The following is a 22,052-nucleotide window of genomic DNA, read 5'->3' on the forward strand; positions in this document are numbered from 1 at the left end:
CCTGTTCTATGGTTTCCTCTGTACTCCTAAATATTTCAGGCCTAAGTGTTGAAGCTATGGGAAGCTCCCTACAGAGGCATACTTCGGACCTTCCTGGGTGGACAGAGTTTATATTAGAAAATGGGAAAACCAAGAAAGATTAATCCCTCTTGTTTCTACAAAACCAGCATTTTATTTAATACTTCTACCTCCTTTCTTTAATATATTCTCATTATTTTCAGTACAAATGTAATATACCACTGTTTGAATTAATGGGTAGGTGAGCACAGTGGTACCTGGGCAGCCAATCAATAACAAGTGGTTATGAAGCATCTACAAACAGCTTTGGACACAGCTGCCATCTAATGACAGTTTCTGGGATTCCAGCACAAGGATCAGTGATGATGAGATCACACTCTACAGTAACTACTACTGCAGTCTTTTTCATTTGTGACAAGATGGAATAAACCTTCACATTTGGTTGTTTGCATTCATTTCCAAGATTGAAAATGGTTTTGAACTTCTAGGTAGCTTAGGAGAGGTTTTCTTACATATCTCCAGGGACAGTTTATAATGAAAAGCTGGCATAATCCTCTCTGGTAGAGTGAATAATTAAATGAAGGAAACAAATGTAAGATGCTACAAACATAGAAAATCTGCAAGAAATTAAGAGAGACAGCTTCTATTCTGTCTTTAATTTGCTCTATTATGCTTAAGTACTGCAGCACATGAATAATGGCATGGTTATTAAGAGACACTTCAGAGGTTCTGTCTTCCCATCCATTACTAAACTGTTTAATGTACTTGCAGCAAGTCAAAGCTACACCACTGGACATGACCCTGAATTATCTGAACACAAACACTACAATAATCACTCTGGCACTTAACTGATATAGCCACATATTCTGTCATAGCTGACTATAAATTAAGTTTATTGTAATAAACATCTGTGCTAGGAGTTGATTTTGTCCGCCTTTGCCATGATAAACTTTACAGGGAAAAGACAGAAAAAATGTGCTAACTATTAACTTTTAAGTAATTCTTTTTAGGAGGGAACTATGTCTGACAGCAGTATGTGAACCCACATTTTTATGTTGTTCAGACAGTACACAGTGACTATAAAGGCACCTATTAAACTGAACCTTCATTTATAATTTCTCCACTAGGAATGACAGGTATTTCAAAACAAAAAAAGTTCACTTTCAGCATTAAAGGTTTAATGGGAGAATTATTTGACTATACCATATAGACCCCATCAGGTCAAGATGTGCTTGAAGCAAATGAATTGTGTTTTATTGGCCTTTCAGATCTCACTGCTGTTGTGTTACTGTCCCATTGCACATATGGAACATCCCTATGTCAAATAATTTATGTTCCAAACTATGGGCAGTGCACTCACAGTAACATTCAAAACCCATTTCACAAAAATCTACACAGTAAATGTCAAGGCTGTGCTTCTGAATCTCTTCACATTGGCTTGTATAGGGAGGTGAGTCAGAAGATAAATTAGTAATTTTTTTCCTAAAGTTGAAAGACAGTGTCTTAAGACAAACCCAAGCCCCAGCTACAATCTGACCACCATATTTTTCCTTTTGTGAACATGGCTAGAGCTCCTCCAGTCTCAGCTCTCCAAAATCCACAGTTATTAGTATTAACAATATGTACTTACAGCTCTTTCATATAGTCAAGTCCACTTGACCAGTTCTTTTCCTCAAAGACAATTTTAAAAAAGTAGGTGTATGTTACTGAAAAAAACCCAAAGGACTTTTCTTGTGTGTTGGTTGAGGGAGCTCAGTTGGTTACCTTTATCTTTGCCTATTATTCAACTCCATAGATATATTTGAAAATCCTGCAGTCAGTATCAACAGCCAGCCATGAAAAATCCAGTTCAAATGCCTTTTTAATGTTACAAAGACTGTGAAGAACTTCAGCTGTTTGTCACAGCTTAGGAAAAATATGCCTCAGGGCTGCTACAAACAGCCAGAATGTGTTACTAGAATTGGGCTGCTTCTAACCTACATACGATTTTCAAATCAGGTTCAACAAGAAGTAGAGGAAGGGGATGCAATGTAAATCTCCACAGAGTAAAATTCTGCAAACTAGTTTGCCAAACATATGCATGAAGAAATTGATCTAGGCTCAACTAGAGACTCAACTCAATCCTTCCCTTAAGGATTTCATTATGAAGTGTCTTCTGTAGGCAGCAAAAAATGGCAAAGTAGGGCAGCACCCAGCCCCTCCAAGTCACAGCTCTTGCCACCCCCCCCCCCCCCCCCCGCATCTCTACCTCTCTCTCTGCCTCTTTACTCCATCTTTGCTAAGCCCAGTTACGTGTCAGTAATGTCTAACTCGTGTCCCAGAGTGCCACTTTTCCAGAAGAGATGATGAATGTACTTAGGACATTAAAAAAGAGGTCAGAGCATCTGTTCCACCAGGTGTCCAGAGCCAGCTGGAACACGTGGATATGGCTGCCCATAGCAAACACTGCTCAGGGAGCATATGGAGCACAGTTCTGGAAAGTTGCAGAGCCTGATCCAGAAGAGAAAGGGTTGTTGTTCTTGTCTTTCACACAGCAGAAAGGATTCAGAAATTCCTACTTACTCTCTGCATAGCAGCTTCATAGCACGTATGTCCTAGCAGAGTAAATGTCATAAAATAAATGCAGACTTCTAGATTAAAGATTCACTTTTCCTGGCCCAGAGGCTACATTTCTAAAGGTAAAAGACATTCAATTATTGAGCTAAGTATGAAGTCTCTGAAATTTATAAAGATGCAAGAAGTGTAACAGAACCAAAACATCATCCTAAATGAAACCAGTTATTTCAATATTTTGTCTCTTTTTGCTGAGCTAGACACATGATTCTTCCTCTAGATCCCTTTGAAAGCCCAGTGAACAGATCTTGTAGCAGCACAATCCACGACATCTTAAAAAGCTTTTAATCTTTACTTTCAAGCCACTTCTCCAGGTGGCACTTCTCCAGCCACTTCTGAATCTCTCTGAACAGCTTAGATCCTTTTGTAAAACCTCCCTTTTCACTCTACTAAGTCAACCCTTTCTTTTTCACTAACAAGCAGATTTTTACGAAGATACACTGTTCATCTTCTCATGTCTTCCCTACTTTTCTGAAAGGAGATTCATAGCAGAAGACACTTACCCACAGCAGCCAAAAGCTTTCCTTTTAATTTATCATCTTGTCATGTGCCTCATGTTCATTTCTTTGTCCTTCAAACCTTTTCACCATACACCCCAAGTTGCCACTAGTCACAGTGACTGCCTCTGACGTGCCCCAATACTGTCAATGTCAGTGTCACCTTGAGGAAACACAACCTGCTGTATGACAAGCATGACAGCTCCAGTATTACTTTCCTAAATAAACCCCAGCTACCACTGCACTTCTTAGTTTAGCCTCTCAGTAGAACAGTAATAGAGAGGTGGAAACAGCTACTCAACACATGGTTCTCTGAGCAGTGCAGAAAAAATGGTGAAATAGAGAAAAGCCAAAATTAATTTCACTCTGTCAATTTTCCCATTTCCATTCTTAAAAATTTTCAAATTTAGAAAATATGCACAGAGCTAAAGCCTTCACACCTAAGACAACCCTCTTTGGAACACTGCATATAATTTCCAGCAGCACCAATTGCTGCATACATCAATACTACTAATTTGCTCTACATTTGCTGCCCTGTGGTCCCACACCTACCTTCAGTGGCAGATGAACAGGACACGGGGGCACTGCTGGATCGGACGATGTTTGAGGCTGGGTGTTTTGCAATGTGCTGCTGCTGGACAGCAGCCTCGTGGCCACTTGCACACGATGAAGTATTTGCAGGCCCAAAACAGGGAGGGGTCTGGAAAGGGGCAGAAGGCTGGCTAAAGTCCACACAGCAGGTTTTCTTTTGCTTCAAAGGCAGCGTGGCACTGCTCTCTTGAGCAGAACTCTGCAGTTCTCTTTCTGAGGGGCTGCAATTCCCTGAGGAACAGTCCAAGGGTCTGCCATGGGTACAGTTCTTTTCCTGTCCTTGAGACCTGTCTGTAGAGGCTGGGCTGTGGGAACTGTCACCCTCATCAGGAAAGCCCTCTGAGCGAGTTCTGTGAAACCTGCAGTGAGTGTGGCAATCCAGGGCACTGCAGCTCAGGTCTGCAGCCCCCTTGGGGGTTATGCAGTAGGGAGAAAGATCTGCAGAGTGGAGAGATCCTTGAACTTCCAGCGAACAAAGATCTTCAGAGGAGTAGCTACGGTCTGGGATATCAACAGCCCCAGAGACCATCAAAGAGGTGCTCTCAACAGAAACTGCAAAACAAGAATTTCAGAGAAAAATAAAAACTTCTTGCCCCCCTCCCCAATCCTCTCCCTCCCCATGTTCTGTATACTGATTTAAATTTAGTAATCTGCACATATATCAATAAGTACTCAAAAACTCTCATATGAAGAATGCCAAAGCAAAAAACACAGAAGTAGTTTACTTCTTTCTGGTGTCCTTCAGCAAAGACATTTTTGTGCTGTTCTTGATACTGACTTTTCAACTTGAAATAAACAGGCTCTGTACTGCTACTCATCTACTTGCATTCCCAACATCTGTGCTTCAAACAGCAAGCTTCCTATTCAGGCTCCTGGAAGCCACGGAGAAAACTACTCTTTGGAGAAGGAGTGTGGGGACTATCAGGAAGCCACGCATGGTTGCTGACAGTGAGAAACAAGCTGCAAGGAATGTGCAGGACTCTTCAAAGAGACAGTCACCAGATCCGCCTCAAAGGGCTTAACTAGAGCTTGCTTTGTCTAGCAAAACTCTCCTCTGCATTTCCACCCACAGGATCTGACTGCAAAAAGGTTCTTCTTGCCATGAATACCCTGAATGCAAATGCTCCTTTCTCCATTAGGAAGGGCAGAAGGGAAGGGAAAGTCCACTCAAAACTCCTACTCCATCTTCAAGGAGACAAATGCAAAGCCGCATCACCTTGTGTGCTGAAATCTGGGGTCGTGTTCCTCTCCCCTAGACTTGATTCCGACACTTGCTGAGCAGCACCAGTGACCTAAATGAACATTTGGAATGAAAGAGCTCATTAACCTGTGACTTACCAAAACAAAGTATAGTGCTCAGGATCTGAAGGACACACCTGACAGTGCTGAGTCACTTTCATTTGAGCTGCTATTCAGATTGAAAGCTATTTAAAGTATTTTTATGACATCTTTGGGTCAGGAGCAAATGCAGGGCAAAGGAGCATAATGAAATTTTTCATTTTTCCAGAATCTACAAGGTACATTCATCTTGAATTCACAGGCACTTGGGGCTGCATGCTCAAGTTACTAAACTTCATGGCTACAATGGTTAAAACCAATGGTTTTAGTCCAAGCAATCTCTGTTTCCACAGTCTGTGTTTCTCATATTATGCTTTTCTTTGTTCACCACATTGCATCACCCTAAAATAGGAGAGAGAAAACCAGAAACCACAAAAACAAGCACAAGAGCAATATTTTCCTTTGGTTATTTGTGACAATGTTAATTCCTAATGTGTTTTGAAGCACTGTAACATCATTGCCAACCAAGGTGTTGATGCAGAGTGCTCTCCAGCCTGTTGAGATTGCTGAGTAAAATAACCCTTTTTTCTGAAGGGATGGATTCACTTTTGAGAATCATGTGAACAAAATACAGAATCATTCCTGAAAAGAAAGACTGGATCCATAGACACCTGAAATTTAGGAAATTTTCTTTCTACTGATTTGAATAGACTTTGGATTGGACCTTGTTACCAGTATCAATAGATTTTTAGCAGTTCTTTGGGAACGTGATTATTAAAAAATTATTCCAATAAATAGCTGGTAATAATAAATGAGAAAAAATATTAAAAAGGTTGAAAGGAATGAGAATGATACCATCTTGAGCAGAAAGCATCATATCAGCTTCTGTCTGTAGGGCCATAATTAACTAGTAGAGCTTATTATGGTTGGTGACAGTCTAGAAATCAGCATCAGGCACCTCTGTGCAAACCTTTTTGTCAAGCGCTTCATCTGCGTCTGGCCTTCTAAAAAATTTGATGTGACACAATTAGTCTGAAGCTATCAGGCAAAGAGCTTCCATTTCACATGCCACTGTAGATTAAAGCACACATGTATGTGCATAATTTACTGTGCTCACTGTTTTATCTTTTTTTATCAATCTATCCATACCCTACTATGATCAAGTGACCAGGAAACTTCTGATACACATTTAGTTTTTAAAAATTATTTTAAGGGTTAGCAAATACAACTCCAAAGAAAGAACAGTACCAGAAGTACCTTAACTCAGCAAGAGATGGTTAGGAGTGGGAAGCAAAAGTGAAATCACTCATATTTTTAAACAATTCCCTTGGAAATTTGTTAATGGATCTTTATTGTAGCAGAGTATCACAGCTGTGGTAAAAAGTAAAATGTGGTGTCACTCTAAGTCACAGATTGTTCCTGGGATCTAACTGTGGAAGTTCTGGGAACAAACTAGAAAAGTAAGACACGTTCATAAATGCTCTTTGTTGTAGAAACTTCTGACTGACTACATTTTGGAAGACGCAATATAATGTTTTAACAGTGTTTGTTTCTTTTTAAAAATCTAGGGATTCTAGGGGCATTCTTAAAATCTTAATCTAGGTGCTTTCATAATCACTGACTTAATTTCTTAATCACTGACTGGAAAATATCTGCTGAACATTTGTGCTGAAACATTTATTGACACTCTACATTGTCTCTGAATAATTGCTGAATGTATTTTATATGCATTTGGAATTGATTAACCTTCTTGCCTCGGGGAAGGAGAACCAGGGTTTTAATTGTGGGAGGTAACACTGACAATTCTGAAGCCAGGTCAGAGTTTTGGCTCACACAGGAACAGCACATGGTTTCATGCAGGTTCCTGCACAGCCAAGGGTAACACCACCTTATTGAATTCCACATTCTCAGACAGTCACTAAGCCATCAATAGGAAAAAGAAAGAAAACCTGTACTTTTAACAAGCCTGCACAGCCTACAGGTTAGAAAACATTATAAAAAACAGTCATTGATTTAGTTCACCCAGAACCCTGATCTGTTTGTTCTTGTCTATATACCAGTCAATACTCTGCATGGAAAACAGTGTGAAAACCACTTTTTTTATAGTCGTGAGATGGGAATTCCTAATCAGTACAGATGACAACAGCAATTTTTACATGGATGCAACTACTTAAATTAGCACTGACATTTGTTGCCCATAAAATGCATGAAATATCGAGTCTAATTTGGTACAATTTAATAAAATTCTAAGGACCTCAATCCATTTAAAAACAAGTAAAACCTATTGCTTGATGCACAGTAAAAGGTTTTACAATTATGACATTATTACATAATGGTTCCCAGAAGCACTTTTGTAGCTAAATCCCTACCATGATTTCCACTGCCAAGCCTGCCTTTGAGGGATTTATAAATCTCATTATTTCAGTTCATACTGTACTGTGCTCTATGGGAGCATTTGCAGCACGTAAGAACTCAGGTCTCCATTTTGTTCTTGTAGGCCCAAAACTGTCTTAAGACTTTGGCTCCATTCTCCATTTATGGCTCAACTGGGACAGTAATTGCAAAAAATACATGAAGGCTTTTGTTGTCAAGAAAAGTCTGTGGCTACAGTGTCACTGTAGGCTTTGGTTATCCCTGCCAGTGAGCTTCAGGGCTGAGATACAGAGCCTATTACAAGCTCTCTGAACCAAGCAACTACCAGGTTCATATAAACTCACTCCTGGTAAGAAACTATATAATTATCACCATTAGAAATTAAAATTTTCACTTGTGGCTAGAACAAACACCTCTGGAACTCAGGTGGCCGGAGGTGAACAAGCAAAGTGCTGAAACTGACCCCAGATGCCAAAAATTAACAGTGAATACATCTACTTATTAAAGCTGAGATCTTCTTGCAAGAGCGTGACTTTGCAGCTTTAAATCTCATCTTGTTAAATTGTATTTTTGTTACATGCTGGTGCTATTGTGCTGCTGCATGTTGATGCTCACACCAAGAACAGTCCCAATTACAACAGTGCTCAAAATGATTTTGTGCTTTACTAAAAACAGACACTTTACTAATCCTTACTTAGTACCACATATGAACTCTTATCACAGATAGGAGCCTTCTCTTTCCCCCCAAACCATGCACGATTCATATCACGTTTGCCCATGTTTTTTATCACTGAAAAATATCAACTTCTCCAAGGCTTGCAGGTTCATCTGAGTTACTGCAAAGGAAAAAGGATGGAACTTGGATAAAAAACATTCTAGGAGATGGCCTCAAAAACTCCAATTTTGCTGTTCAGCAAAGAACTTCACTCACAAGCAGTTTATACTGATTCATTTTATTATAGCCAAATAAATCAAAAGTAATGCAATGTTTGGCCTGTCTGTTGTGTCAGGTGAAGGGTATATTACAAGGCAAAGATTAGAAAAGTGTCAGAAGCTGCTTTGTCAGTCACAGAAACTGCAAAGTTAGGCATAACTTGGACAGATTTCATTGCATTTTTGTTGGAGGTTCTGCATTTCAACATTCTTTTTTCTCAGACACTTGTCTCATTAATTATCTTAATAATCTTCTTGTGTATAATAGCAAAAATTTGTATCATTTCTTTAGGTTTATGGTTTCAATTCTGGCTTCCCTCAGTGCAAAAAAAGTCACTAGGAAACATTTCAATGTTGTATTTTGGGGAAAGGCAAGTAGTCCCCTCTGTAATGTGGGTGCAACTTGGCAACCTGAACACAAGCATTTCCACAGTGTGCTATTAACAACTGATAAACAATACCTAGAATGTTTGACTCCTGGAGTTTTTACCGAAGCCTGCAAGAAATTAGAGCTTCTAAAAGCAATTTTAAGTATTGTGACAGGTGATTCAATTACCACAAATGCCTTCAAGCAAATGCTCAAATCAGCTCTGGGGGTACATGCAGACACATTGTAATTCCAGTTTTAACTCAGTTGATACTGTACAGTACAGAATAAGGCAAAAAGTGTAATGTAAATATTTGTCTCAAGTACACGGGATCCTTTCTGTAAGTTCAGGATACAGGTGTTCTGCACTCTCAGGAGTAACAGTTTCTTGCCACATAACAGCAGAAGCTGGTAACTGAAAACTGTAACAATCAGAAGGTTAAGCAATAGAGAACTACTCACTGCTGTTTCATAGGAAGTAAAATTTGTTGGTTAAACCCTTATAAAGAAAATGATCTGGAAAATGTCATTAAAAAATGTAAGTATTTTCTAATGGTTGTCCCTCAAAATTTATCTAGAATTGTTTTGCACCATGAAAATTTGAATACCACATAAATAATTTCCTTTGGCCTCCCTTACCTGACTGGCAGGCATCTCTCCAATCACTGCCTCATAAGGAGGGGGCAGCTCACTTGGATACAGCATTCCTGGGCTATTAATGGTTACTTCATATAAAGCACCAAATGGGGAATGAGGGAAGTCCAAATGGAGACCTCTATATAAAAACATAAACAAGAAAACAATTGAGAAATAGCATTGAATTTATTACCTACACCACAGTGATGTAAAGACTTCTCTGAAGTCAAAGCCAATACACTACAAAGAATTACATTCAAGAAATGAACAGACATCCAAAATGAAGCCCCCGTTCACAGGGTAGCTTTAACAACTGTTTTTTATTTAGGATGCCAGCCATCTTTACCAGCCTGTTTTGCCATCATTAATGTCCTTCACTACTCCAAATTAATACATATAATTAGCCTAACAAAAACCCGGATGTAATCTCTCTGGAAGAAAGCCTAATGTAAGTGAAGGACATTATTTGGCTTTGTAGTGTTTGAAAGAGCTTCTTAGTGCACAGCTCAGAACCAAGTGCTGACTGCAACAACAGGGAAGGAGAATCACCTCTGTGCCTCCCCCCCGGGTGTGCAGGTGTATTCCGGTGGGTAGTAGGGTGGGGGGGGGATTGGTGGGATGAACTCATCAAAATCCAAGGTTTGGTGCAGGACAGTTCCATGCGGAGTCATGCAGTCAGGATTGGCAGAATGTGGCCTCTGTGGCAGAAACTGAAAATGAACAGGTAAAGTTCCTTCAGATGGTAGAAACATGATCAGCAATATTAACAATTTTAGTAAAAGGTCAATATTAGCAACCCTGACCAATATCAAATTCACTAATATCCAAACTGAAATGAAAAGGCATGTCTGGGAGCATAAGAATACGTGTGATCAGTGAGGAGGGTGAGTCAGATTGCCAAAACACAACAAAAGGTTTTCCTAAAGACAGAGAGGCCATGAGCCTCCAAGTCAGTCACTCTTAGGATGAAGGACACAGACATTTAGAATTTAACGGCTTTTCGAGAAATATTTCTACATTGTATATGATTTTATCATAGCCCCACATAATCAGCTGTATTTTAATAACTGATGAACAACAGATATAACTACTAAAATAACTATTTGCATGTTTTTGTTTCCAATCTGAACTGCCTCGCGCTTACACAGAAGAAAAACCCCAATGCCAATCCCCAAAACAACCCCAAATAAAACTAACTAGAAATAGGTTACCACATAGTCATTATGTTTTGAATAAAACAACTGGAAATATCCCACCCATTTTTCACTTCCAATGAAGGGGCCATTTATAACTATTCTTTATTATTCTTGTAAAACAAAATATTCTTAATAATTGTTTGTGGCTTGGTGATACAGGCACTTAAATGTGGTATAAAGGTTATAAGTACTGGTATGAAAGTAAGAAAAACATTTATTCCATCTCAAAACGCAAAAGACAATAACTACACTGCACAATAAAAAGTAATAACACTGAGAACTACGTCAACATTTGTGACAGGAACCTCATCAGCTGCCAGCAGAGCAAGGATTTAAAGAAGCCATTCCAATACTCATTGCTATCAGAAACACTAAAAAGTGTTCTGGGAAAGGCCTAAACTAATTCAAGACCAAATATGGACCATGCTGCAGATCCCACAACCCACACCTGGCTCATTTTGGTCCCCATGGATGAAAGGAGACCAAAAGACAATCCAAAATCACAGAACTTTTTTTTCTCCAGGGAAGCTTCTGCTATCATATTACTTTTCTTGGATCAGCGGATGACTTGATCTTTAGCTCCTGCCTTTTAAAACAAGCCAGCTAAGAAACTTTGCTGAAGGCACATTTCTTTTTTTATACTGGAACAAGACAACATATATATTTGCACTGTAGGCTCATTTCATTGCTGTTTGTTTAAATCCACGATAAAGATTTGGGAAGCAATAAAATAAAAGGGAAGATGTTTATGCTTAGGAGATACAGCAAATAGAAAGTAAATTACCTTCATTTTTAATATCACAGCTCTATATTTACCACTTTTTCAAGTTTAATTTTATGTACTTCTGCTGAATTTACATTACATTACATGATACTGGTCTTTGGTATTATAAAGCTTGAGTTACCTCTTAGTTCTATTAAACTCCCTCTATGTATGTTGTTTCAAAGGTGAGAGCTGTAATAATATAGCACAGCAGAGGGTCAGGAGGACCAATATCAACTGTTTGTGAAAATAAAGTATTCGCTGCTCACTGACCAGCTCTCCAGAGATATTTCCACATGTAACTACTAATAAAGAACCTCCCCTGCAGAATGTGTTATTTCGTTACATCCTACAGCCAACCAAGAACTTTCAGCCATTGTGTTCTACTCATGGCACATTTTAGAAACAAAGACATGGCATCAGTTTGATTTATTCTTCCTTATGTGAAGTGTCTGATGCTCTTTCATCTTCCACGTGAGGTGGGATGCTGTTACACCAAGTACTGTCAGACATTTCTCTATTTGGCTTAGAGAAAAAAAATACTTTCTTTACTTTGGTGTAAACTCATCTGATCTTTCGACAGCCATTTCCCAAAGTGCAACATTACATTAATATTCACCATTAAACTCCTAACTTCTGCCCTAAGCGATGCAATCGTCAGCAATCATCTGTCTGCTACCATCAGAAATACATGAAAGAATCTTTCAGGGAAAAAAGGAAGCAAGAAAAACTTCAACATAATTACCTAAAACCTGTAAACATTTATCATAATGAACACAAATATCTGAATGCTCTGGGTCATATTTTGTACACTGACTCCACCAAACTCAGGACTGCACTCATTTCCCTAAAAGAGTTGATAATTTGGGTCATTTTTACAGTCTGGAAACAGAACAATTTTAGTTTAGAGCTTCCTTGACCTTCTCCCAGACTTCCATATACTGCCATGGACCCTGAGCTTTGGTTTGCACCAGAGAACTTGTAGCTCCATTGCCTCAGTCCTGGACTTCCCCAGAGCTGGATCCATTCAGCCACATATTGGGAGTGATACTCTTACCACTGTCAGAACAGGGCAATTAAACACACGGCATTTTTACAGCAGGTGAACCATCAGCACACACTTTGTGGGACATGACAGAAAGGAGAGGTTTTACACAGGGCAGAAGGGGCTGTGGTTCCAGGAGGAGAAGACCTAATGTTTGGATGCAGTTCAGTTGAACAGCAGAATTATCTGCGTCCCTTTCAAGATCCGGGAATACAAACCATGGCAACGAACTGTGACCAACACTTGACAACGAGCAGCAGAATGGACATGAAAATGCACATGTTTGGGGGGTGTTTATAAACAACAGTTTACCTGTGTGATATCATCCTGCTGGAAGGCACAGAAATTAAAGTGAAAAACGCTGTAAGAGGGAAACTAGCAGGAAATGAAACAATAGCAAATATAAGGGATTACCACAAAGAACAGACATCCTTGAAAAAACAATTGAAAGCTACTAAGTGGGAATTAAGTCATATTTTATTCCACACTACTCTGCTAGCCTGCAAAACCTTATTCTTTCTACAGGAAAATGTATTTTAAAAATCTTCAATAGTCTCAAATAGTGAAGTCTAGCAGGGTTTCAGCAAAGGCTTAATAAAAATTTCATAGGTTAATAAAAGACAGTAATAAAATGCAAACAGCTGAGAAAACTGAAGAAACACTGACAAATACTTTCACGCAGACACATTTTTGGTATTAGAAGACAGCTGTTATCAAATAATCAGTCTCAATATGCTGATGGCAAGTAGGACAGGCAACAACAAGAACTGCCAAGCAGAAAATGGAGGTGACCTGTTTAGTCACCAGGATAAACAAGATCAAGTTGCACTCAGTATCATGTCAAAAACTACAGCTCACACAGTGGGTCTCCCAGCCAGCCATGGGATTAAACTATTGGCCATTGCAGAAACAACAGACAGAAAATGGTTGCAGATGAAGATAAACAGCACACAGCATCACTGGTAAATGCTAAATACACAAACTGCATTAAAAGCTTAGCAAAAGTTTGTAGCTATCAATAGATACTTCAAACATATTTACTAGAAATAAAGAGAAAGCCCATGGCTCTGGAAATCCAAGAGACTCAACCATTTCTGTTGTGCTCCTGGAGCTACTGGATGCTGGGAGCTTTCAGAAATCTGACAGGCAGTGAAATACAGATCTAGAATTCATGCTCTGCTTTTAGGAAGCAGCTGACCTTATTCTTGAAGCTTGGCATTCAAACTATTACACTGACACAGGTGTTACCTCATCCGTGGCCTTACTTTTAGTGTGTGAAACATGTCTAATACTGAATGGGCATTACACAGATTGGAGCTTGTGCTAAAGGGACGTGCAACACAGAGCACGCACTGCACACAGAATGTGGTGTGTTTTCATTGGCAATGTCTGACTTGGATTGAACAGCCCAATTTAAACAGCCGTCATAGTGAGGACTTAATTTTTGCCTGCAGTTATGAGGGAAGAATAAAACACTGTGGTTTTGTACCCACTCCTTGGACCTGCATTTAATACAGAAGTTTGCCATGGCACCAGCAGCAAGTTGTTAGGAAGCAGAGAATTAGAAGCACAAATGCTAGAAGTACTCTACTTCCAGAAGAGGTAAAAGTTTTTTCAAAATACAGTTACGCTCAAGGGTCCATTGCCATAGTACTGAGAATTCCACACGATGGGGCTGAACACCAGCAACTTCCTCTGCCACCTAACAGCCTGCAGCCAGACATGTCAGCTATCCCTGCCCAGTGAAGAAGAATAAGACAGCTCTTCTCTGTGTTTAACTTTTCCAGGTGAAATAAGCACCATTACATAGATATGTGTAAAACTGTAAAACTCATTCTCTTTTTGTCAGACCAAACTTCCAGCTCTTCACTGAAAGGTCATCTAAAGGTTGGTCACTGAAGTAATTGGAAGGTATTATTCATGTTCTGAATATTTTGAGTACACTGAGGTAAAAGCTGATGGAGGAGACCCAGTTAAGGAACTGATGAAACACCAGGCAAGACCTGTCAATGTATTTCTCTACTGAAACAGTTCCTCATCTGATGCCATGTGGTCCATCCTTCTCCCTAAGGTATATGAGACTAAAAACTTTGCACCAGTGTTCCCAGCTATGGGACCTCCCCTCTAAACATCAGCAAAGACATCCTCTGGTCTGTATATCCTGCTGCTGCTCAGCACTACTGACCCCATGGTAAATGCCACAGCTGGGAGCCACTTCTCAGCAATTACAGCTTATCTAAACCAGAAGTGCCATATATCAGTATGTGACAGGTGCTCAAAGGGAAACTTATCTGGAGGTTTTCCCATATCCGCATGTAATTACCTCTGCCTTCCACATCACATTTACTGAATGTACTGTACAACTTCAAATCAGTCCTTTGGAGACTACAGGGTTCATTATTCTCATTTCAGTCATTTATAAAAATCTGCTAATTTTTGAGAATGGGAAATAAAAATTTCTAATTGCATATAATTAAATACTGGCATGTTATCTTGAGCAAAAGCTCTGTGCAATACACTCGAGTCTGTAATTCTGTCTTCAATTAACTGTCCTCCTGGACAGGTTGCTGTTTTCCTTTTCTGAAACATGGAATCAGTATCTGCTGAAGGGAAATGTAGACTCTAATTGTCTGCAAGAACAGAAGGACCACGGTTGACTCCTCTAATTTGTCCCTGATCTTAAAGGGAAATGATGAGACAGAAGGTATTTTGATAAGGAAAACGCATTCAGATTTTTCTGCTCAGTTGTTTCCATTTGCTGTTCTCTCAACCATTATAAGCCATTAGCTCTGCAGCCTCATGGGCATCGCTCTGCGACATTTTTTTTGAAGTGATGACCATATTTTAGTCTTAAATATTAAATATTCTTATTCTACCAATAAAATGTTTAATGAAAATGTTACATTCGTTAAAAATGCCAAAAGATTTCCTGACCAAAGGTTTGCATTTATGGTGGGTGTGAGGGGAGTATTTATGCAACCATATTTACATTTAGGATCTTTCTATGAATGTACGTCATTCCCAATGCGTATTTCTAAAGGGACTGTCATCTGGGTTTTACAGTACCTGTAAGTGAACTTTGTGCCCAAAAAAGTAATATTTAGGTTTTGATGCAATTAGATTAAATAATAAATGATATGTAATAACTTAAGATCAATTTTCAGTTAAGCTTCACTCTGCAGGATTTTTTAAATTACTATTTCACCAGAATATGGGGGTTAAACAATGCCAGCAAGATATTATCCTCATACAGAGATGTTTTCTGTGAGGTGTTTGAGTAGAAATATTAACTACAGCCTATTAAGATAATGACATGCTGAATTATCATTGGGACTGATGAAAACAGTAATTAAATATTACAGCTTGCATGTGTCATCATTACCTTATTTTCTTTACAAAATAACAGATGGTTTTAGGTATCACATAACATGAACAGCAACTAACAGTGATGGTGATAAAATCAGAACACACTCAATGATATCAGTGCCAGCACTTCTAGGATAAGAACTGTATAAACATATCTGGAGTGGAAGGAGGAGTGGAATAGGTGTACTTCATGCTTTAGCTTGATCACAGTGGCTGTCATTTCTTGTATTTCTTAGTTTATTTCAGGTAGCTACCTTTTGAAGAAAACAGGGTGCATTTTTGCAGTAGCCATTCATCAGACAAGATGTAAACTGAAACTGCCTCAGGCAACAAATGAAGTATCATGGAAGTGACACTTTGGTTATGAAGAGGGGTTTCTTCACATTACAGAGCCTTGCTATGATCTTGATTTGATTCGTATTTATCTCCTAAAGGGGTGTGTACAAAGAAAGAACAATTCTAGGAAGTCCTGTAATGGAGTGCAGCCTTAAACTCTCTAGTGAAACACAAAAAATGCCTTTTCAATCTTTAGCTATGATATCACTTCTTCTTGCAGCTTTAGTACAATTGGTAGGGCTTCTTTGCCTGAGCAAATGCCTATACTTAACACAGTGAGAAAGGTTAAAGTGAAATGAAAATTTTGGGGTACTTTCTGAAACAGTCCACTCCAATAAGGAACAATCAGAAAAAATATAAAATAAAATATAAAGCAATAAAAATACTTTGAAGTATTTTTCCAGGTTTTTTTTCCTTAGCACTTGAAATGAAATATTTGTTAGGTAGGACTATTTTTAAACCGAAAAAACCCTCTTCAAATTAATTGGAAAATTTAATCTCTGCTTACTACTGGACAGCTTGTTTTTATGTTTTTAGGACATTTTTCCTAAAAATTGGGATGTCAGAAGTCAGCAGTTTCCAGCAAATACATCCGTTTGCCTGTATGAATCAAAACACTCCCTGTATGCAAAAGTCATCAACAAAGCACAAAATCACAGAACCAACGTTGCAGATTTTCTTGAGACTGTTACACCTGCTTTATGTTGCTAAGCAATAAATTGGAATTCTTTGAATTTGCAAAACTTACCATTCTAACAGATTAATTTCTGAGACAAGAACACTAACACAACACAGGAATCACAGAACTGATGCTCTAACAATAACCTAATGATGTCCAGGAAGGGTGCTCCCTATTGCCTCTTCTTGCTACAGGAGAGCCTGCAGAGCTCTTGAATACTGTAGAACAGAGTAAAACAATCAGCAGAATAATTAAAACCTTTTCAGCTTTGAGGAGTGGCATCTCCTGCTGCTGCTGTCCAACTTCCAACATGGGACAACCCAGCTAAGAGAAGATGCACGCATCAGTGAAAAGTAAAAGGAAAAAGCACAAATCCAAACATTTAACAAGCAAGAGAAAAGGAAGTTAAAGGGGAACTGCAGATCATGGGACAATAGGCTGCAAGTAGTGAAAGAAAAAGAAATCCTCAGGTCAGAGTTCAACTGGTCTAAGTCAGCGTAGCCCCAGGGAAGTTACGCTCACTTAGGCCCGGTAGGAATCTGGCTCAGCAACCTGAAAAAAGAAAGGGAAAAACTGATAAACAAGAAAAGATTGGGATTGAGCAGAAATATATATATATATATTTCCCTTCTTCTGTGGAGAGGGAAGAAAATTCTTTTCGGTGGAGCTGAAAGGGTGGGAGAACGGACAACCAAGCAGGAAGACAGAAAGCTGGAAACACAAAGCATAGGAAGCAAAAAGAAATTAACATAATGGCAGCATTGCCAGGTGGGAAAGAAAGAATCTTAAAGACATCAAGAATGAGTTGGCAGAGAGAAAAATTATGTGCTTTTAAGGAATCTGACTTGCTATTGAGGTTACTGCTTCTTGCATGTGCCCGTCAGAAGCACTTCAATATTGTTCTGGGTTCATTGTTATCTATTCCTTTTTATCCATCTGACACTGCTAAATATTATTAAGTGTAGATCAAGATTCCTGGAGTATTTACACTTCTGGATCACTGCTACCATTTTTCCACTAGACAGATTTTTTCAAGATGTGATATTTTCTTCATCTCCCCATCAACACTGCAAGGTGAAAAAGTTCTTTAGTCAATGGGCATTCTTGTAGCAAATATGGAGGGGGAGAGTGTGTGAAAAGAAAGAATACCCAGAATATGATAAAAATCCTTTAACATTTAAAATATAAGTGTCACCAGCTGAAATTATTATTTCTGTTAATTGTTTCACATCCTTACTAAAGTTATTAAATAAGCACTGTTTACAAGCATCTACAAGCCTGCACGATAAGCATACACAGAGCCCTATAGCAAAAATGCATTTATGTACTATTTGTAGTCATTACCTAAACATATGAGCCTAACTTATTATATCCATTACTATGTGAACCAAACACCAGATCCCAGACGGAAAATATTCTTTAACTGGGTTTGAAACCCAGTGACTGGAACACTTGTCTAGAAAGGACAGTCTTAACTCTGCAATTCATGCACTTAAATCAATATCTATGGCACCCAGTGTATTTCTAGTTATTTATTTATTTTTAAAACAACCACATGCCTGTTGAATAAACAACACTTCTGTGTAGTTTAAATGGTTTACAGCTAACTTGCTGGGCCAGTCTTCCATTCATGCAAAAAAAGTTGTACAAATGATGAGTATTAGTGTGTTTGCCCTCTCTTACTAAACAGGACATTTCCTAGATTCTTCAGCAATAGAGCAAGGTTACAAGCAGTGTAGCTGGCCTGAAAAATACAAAGGCTTTTAAATTTTTCTTTTTTTTTAATCTCAACATTACACTGAAACCTTGTGAATCCCAACACTCATTTGGAATAGGAAAGCTGCCTTTGTGCAACCAAAACAAGACAGCATTCTGTGATGCAGCTGACTATGCAGAAGACTAATAATCCTTTTCCCTCGTTTTGAACACAAATGCTACTCTGAAGCTGAACATGTTTTCCTTTTGAAAACACAGTTATTGGCACTTCTCATACTCCGTAGTTCTCATACCAATGCAGTAGTGAAAACTGGGATCTCAAAGCTAAGTAATTGCTCTGGGGAGTGTGGAAACTGGAGATAAATACAAGTGATGACAGTAAATGTAACGGGCATATGTAACTAAACCTCGTTAATAACCTCGTTAACAAAAATAGCAACTCCCAATTGCAAAATTCTGATCATAACACCCTAATGTAATACATAAACATTTAAAACACAGCAGCTCCTCACACTGCATACATCTATGTGCTATATATATAGATGTATGCAGATAAAAAAATAGACCCATGTACGCACACATTCTAACACCACACAGACACACAAACAGGCTTAAGTTCACAAGCAAAGAGTGCAAATGAATAACCACAGAGAAGGACACTATGTTATGCTGGACAAACCCCTGTGTTGTCACTGAAACGTACTCACCATTTGCAGAAGATCAGAAGAAACCATCTGCATGCAACACATTGCTGTTGCCAAAGCACAGACAATGGTGGAGATGATATTGAGAGCGCACACACTGAACAACAGGTCCTGCGGAGAGACATCATCAGAATATCATCTCTTATCTCAGGGACACAAAGGACAGGAAATGTTTGAGGAATTTGATAACAAACACTGTCAACTGCTATCAATTAATATGGTCTCAAATAACTGGGTAGAACCCATTTAGCTTGTAATCTTTTTCCATGTAGCAATCCACAAAGGCAGCAATTACAGAAACAAACATCTTCCCTTTCCCACTTCTCACAACACATTTGTTATTAGATATTTCCTCAGAAATATTGATGCTCAAATTTTCTAGTTCCCCAAAAAGAAAAATTACTCTTTCACACTGGACTCCAAGCTACAGCTATCAAAAGAAGGATACTACGAAAGACACTTCTGATTAAAAACCGACATGCAGAAATATTATTGCTTTCAGTAGTTGAAATCTCCAACTTAGGGCTGTGTGTTAAAGAAATTCAATGGAAATTCTAGTATGAATAGAAACTTATTCTGTGTCAGAAACTCTATACGTCTGAAATATTTTTATACATGAGAGAAACACAGTGATTACACACCCAGGCATTTCACCTTCTACTGATGAATTAAGTGCTTATGGTCATACTGTTGGCTTGGGGGTTTTTTTTAAGAAAAAGAATTTTAAAATAGAACACAGAGTATTGTTTTAACAAGTAGAATAAAACAAAAGAAACATTTGAATTAAAATGGAAACATATTTATAGCAATGGTGTCATTAAGAATAAAGCATCCATCTCTCTTCCAATCACTGAATTTGTATTTACTTTCTTCACAGCCAGTGAAAAGAAAAGAAAAGAATTTAGTGTGCTGGCAACATTTCAAAACTACTACAATCATTGTACAGCAACTGCATGGCTGTTGTGGCAGTTGGGTGGCTGAGTTCTCTGAACAGCCAGTAAAAGCATTTGAGAAAAAGCAGCAGAGAGAACAGATGAAAAACTAAATCAAAATTGCTACAATACCATGAGTAAAAAACACTCACTGTGTAAAGAACATTCCATAGGATCTAAGTTTAAAATTAGAGTATTTTATTCACTGCCAGTGCATGAAGTAACTTCCATGCTATAAATTGCTTTGTTTTTCCCAACAGTACTGAAACAAATGATAGAAGGGTGCAGATTTACTCCTGCCACTGTAACTGCATGCTCCTCAAGTAACCTTCATTTGAAGATGGAAATGCCAGCCATGGGAACCAGGCAGACAATAAATGGGCCAACAAGTTTTAGTCATTTAAAAACTTAACTGAGCCAGATTTGCTCTAGCTGATCTGGTCAGTAGTTTTCTGTCTTCTTGGCCAGCCCCTCAGCAAAGGGGAACAAAGAATCATCAGCATTAACAGCAAAATACTGGAAGGGCCAATCTCTAACTCACAGAAGGTGATACAGAGGACTCACTCAAATACAAAGTCATAAAGACACACTTAGAGTATTCAGATGGAGGTACACAGGCATAGTGATCCCTGGAGATTCAATTAGTTAACAGTGGCAAAAAAAAAGAGAGATTGAGACCCTGGATTTTCTGCTTTCCATATGCAAACCTAGGTAAAGAACACTGAGGCAGAGACAAGAACTAGGGTAGAAACAGGACAATTTCCTAGCGGGAAGGAACTTCATTCATTGTTTACTACAGCCATTTAAATATAAAAGACTTAGCTGATCCAAGTGCATAACTTAGTACCATTTATGCTAAATAATAAAATCAAAGTTCTAAATTAGGATGCAAAGTGTCTCCAAGACCCTCATACAACTTCACATGCCTCACGACAGACTTAACTGTGCCTCTAAGTCTCATGACAGATGTTTCTCTGATCTGTTCCTAAAGATCCCACAGCTTCACCCCACTATTCCAGTGTTTATTTTTACCATCAGTGTCCTGGTTATGTCCATCCCAGAGATGAAACTCAGGGCTTCTTTTCTTCCTTAGCTCTTGAGAACAGGCTGTTACACAGCAGACTTCTACACCTTTGAACTCTATTATCACTCTTGAAGCTTTTTCTACCTTTACTGTGACATATTAACCCCATTTTCTCCAATCCTCAACTGAAATCAACTTTCTAGGCCTCTGATAATTTTCATTAATTTGATTTGTTTCACCTCACCTTGGTCCACATTTTTCCTTAAATGCAGAATCCTAAACTAGGCACAACTGAAGGCCTTGCAAACACTGACTCTAGAGTGAGGATTACTTCCTGTGCCTTGCAAGCTACACTCATCCTTACCCATCCTGACTTTCCTCGGCACGCAGGGACAGCTGCACTCTGTTATTCAGCATTACTGTTTTGATGTTCCACAGGAACAGCAGCCTCTTCCCACACACTCCTTTCCAGGCTAAGCACACAGCAGTTACTGTTCCTGCTACAGTCTTTTTGAAGGTGAAGGTACAACTAGAAAATTCCAAATGCAGTGATGCAGAGTTTTTATGTATTTCATAAAGATTAATAAGTAGCAGACATCTATAAGCCAGAAAATGTAAAAAGGCAGTGAAGTTAAACAAAGAGATGGAAAATACTGTAAGTTTAAAATTTTAACATAGACGGTAATAACTGAGCAATGATGGTGGAGTCCTCACCATCACTAGATATTTCTTAAAGCAAAACTGCTTCTTTATTTGTTTTGGCTTTTTTATCCTAAAGTCTGTTTCCACTCAAACAGGAATCAAGCCACAATCCACCCTTCTCTGCTCCCCACACCCCTCACCCTCCCCAAACATTAATCAGCCTCAGGCAATTTACTATTTTCAGGAAATTCACTCCCTGTGCCTTGTAGAAAAAATAATTAGGTAATTCATAACACTCATTTATTCAGCTAGAGATAAAAAGTGAGAAGGAACTAAAGATCTC

At 38.7% G+C, this 22,052-nt stretch overlaps 1 protein-coding gene across 4 annotated transcripts in view; it reads right to left on the minus strand.

Moving 5' to 3' along the window:
* Positions 1–22,052, minus strand: part of FAM189A1 (family with sequence similarity 189 member A1) — a 72,681-nt gene that overhangs the window by 2,274 nt on the left and 48,355 nt on the right. For 2 of the 4 annotated variants that reach the window (XM_017737658.1, XM_017737665.1), the window contains 6 exons: positions 19,115–19,222; positions 12,623–12,685; positions 9,856–10,016; positions 9,310–9,445; positions 4,936–5,011; positions 3,681–4,271 (listed from right to left, as the gene is read on the minus strand). In XM_017737658.1, coding sequence (XP_017593147.1) covers positions 3,681–4,271; positions 4,936–5,011; positions 9,310–9,445; positions 9,856–10,016; positions 12,623–12,685; positions 19,115–19,222 — 1,135 coding nt within the window. The remainder of the gene's footprint in view (positions 1–3,680; positions 4,272–4,935; positions 5,012–9,309; positions 9,446–9,855; positions 10,017–12,622; positions 12,686–19,114; positions 19,223–22,052) is intronic. The other 2 variants (XM_017737651.1, XM_008636978.2) reach the window with 2 other exon arrangements.

The sequence above is a fragment of the Corvus brachyrhynchos genome, unplaced genomic scaffold, assembly GCF_000691975.1.
Source record: "Corvus brachyrhynchos isolate BGI_N302 unplaced genomic scaffold, ASM69197v1 scaffold200, whole genome shotgun sequence".
NCBI lineage: Eukaryota > Metazoa > Chordata > Aves > Passeriformes > Corvidae > Corvus > Corvus brachyrhynchos.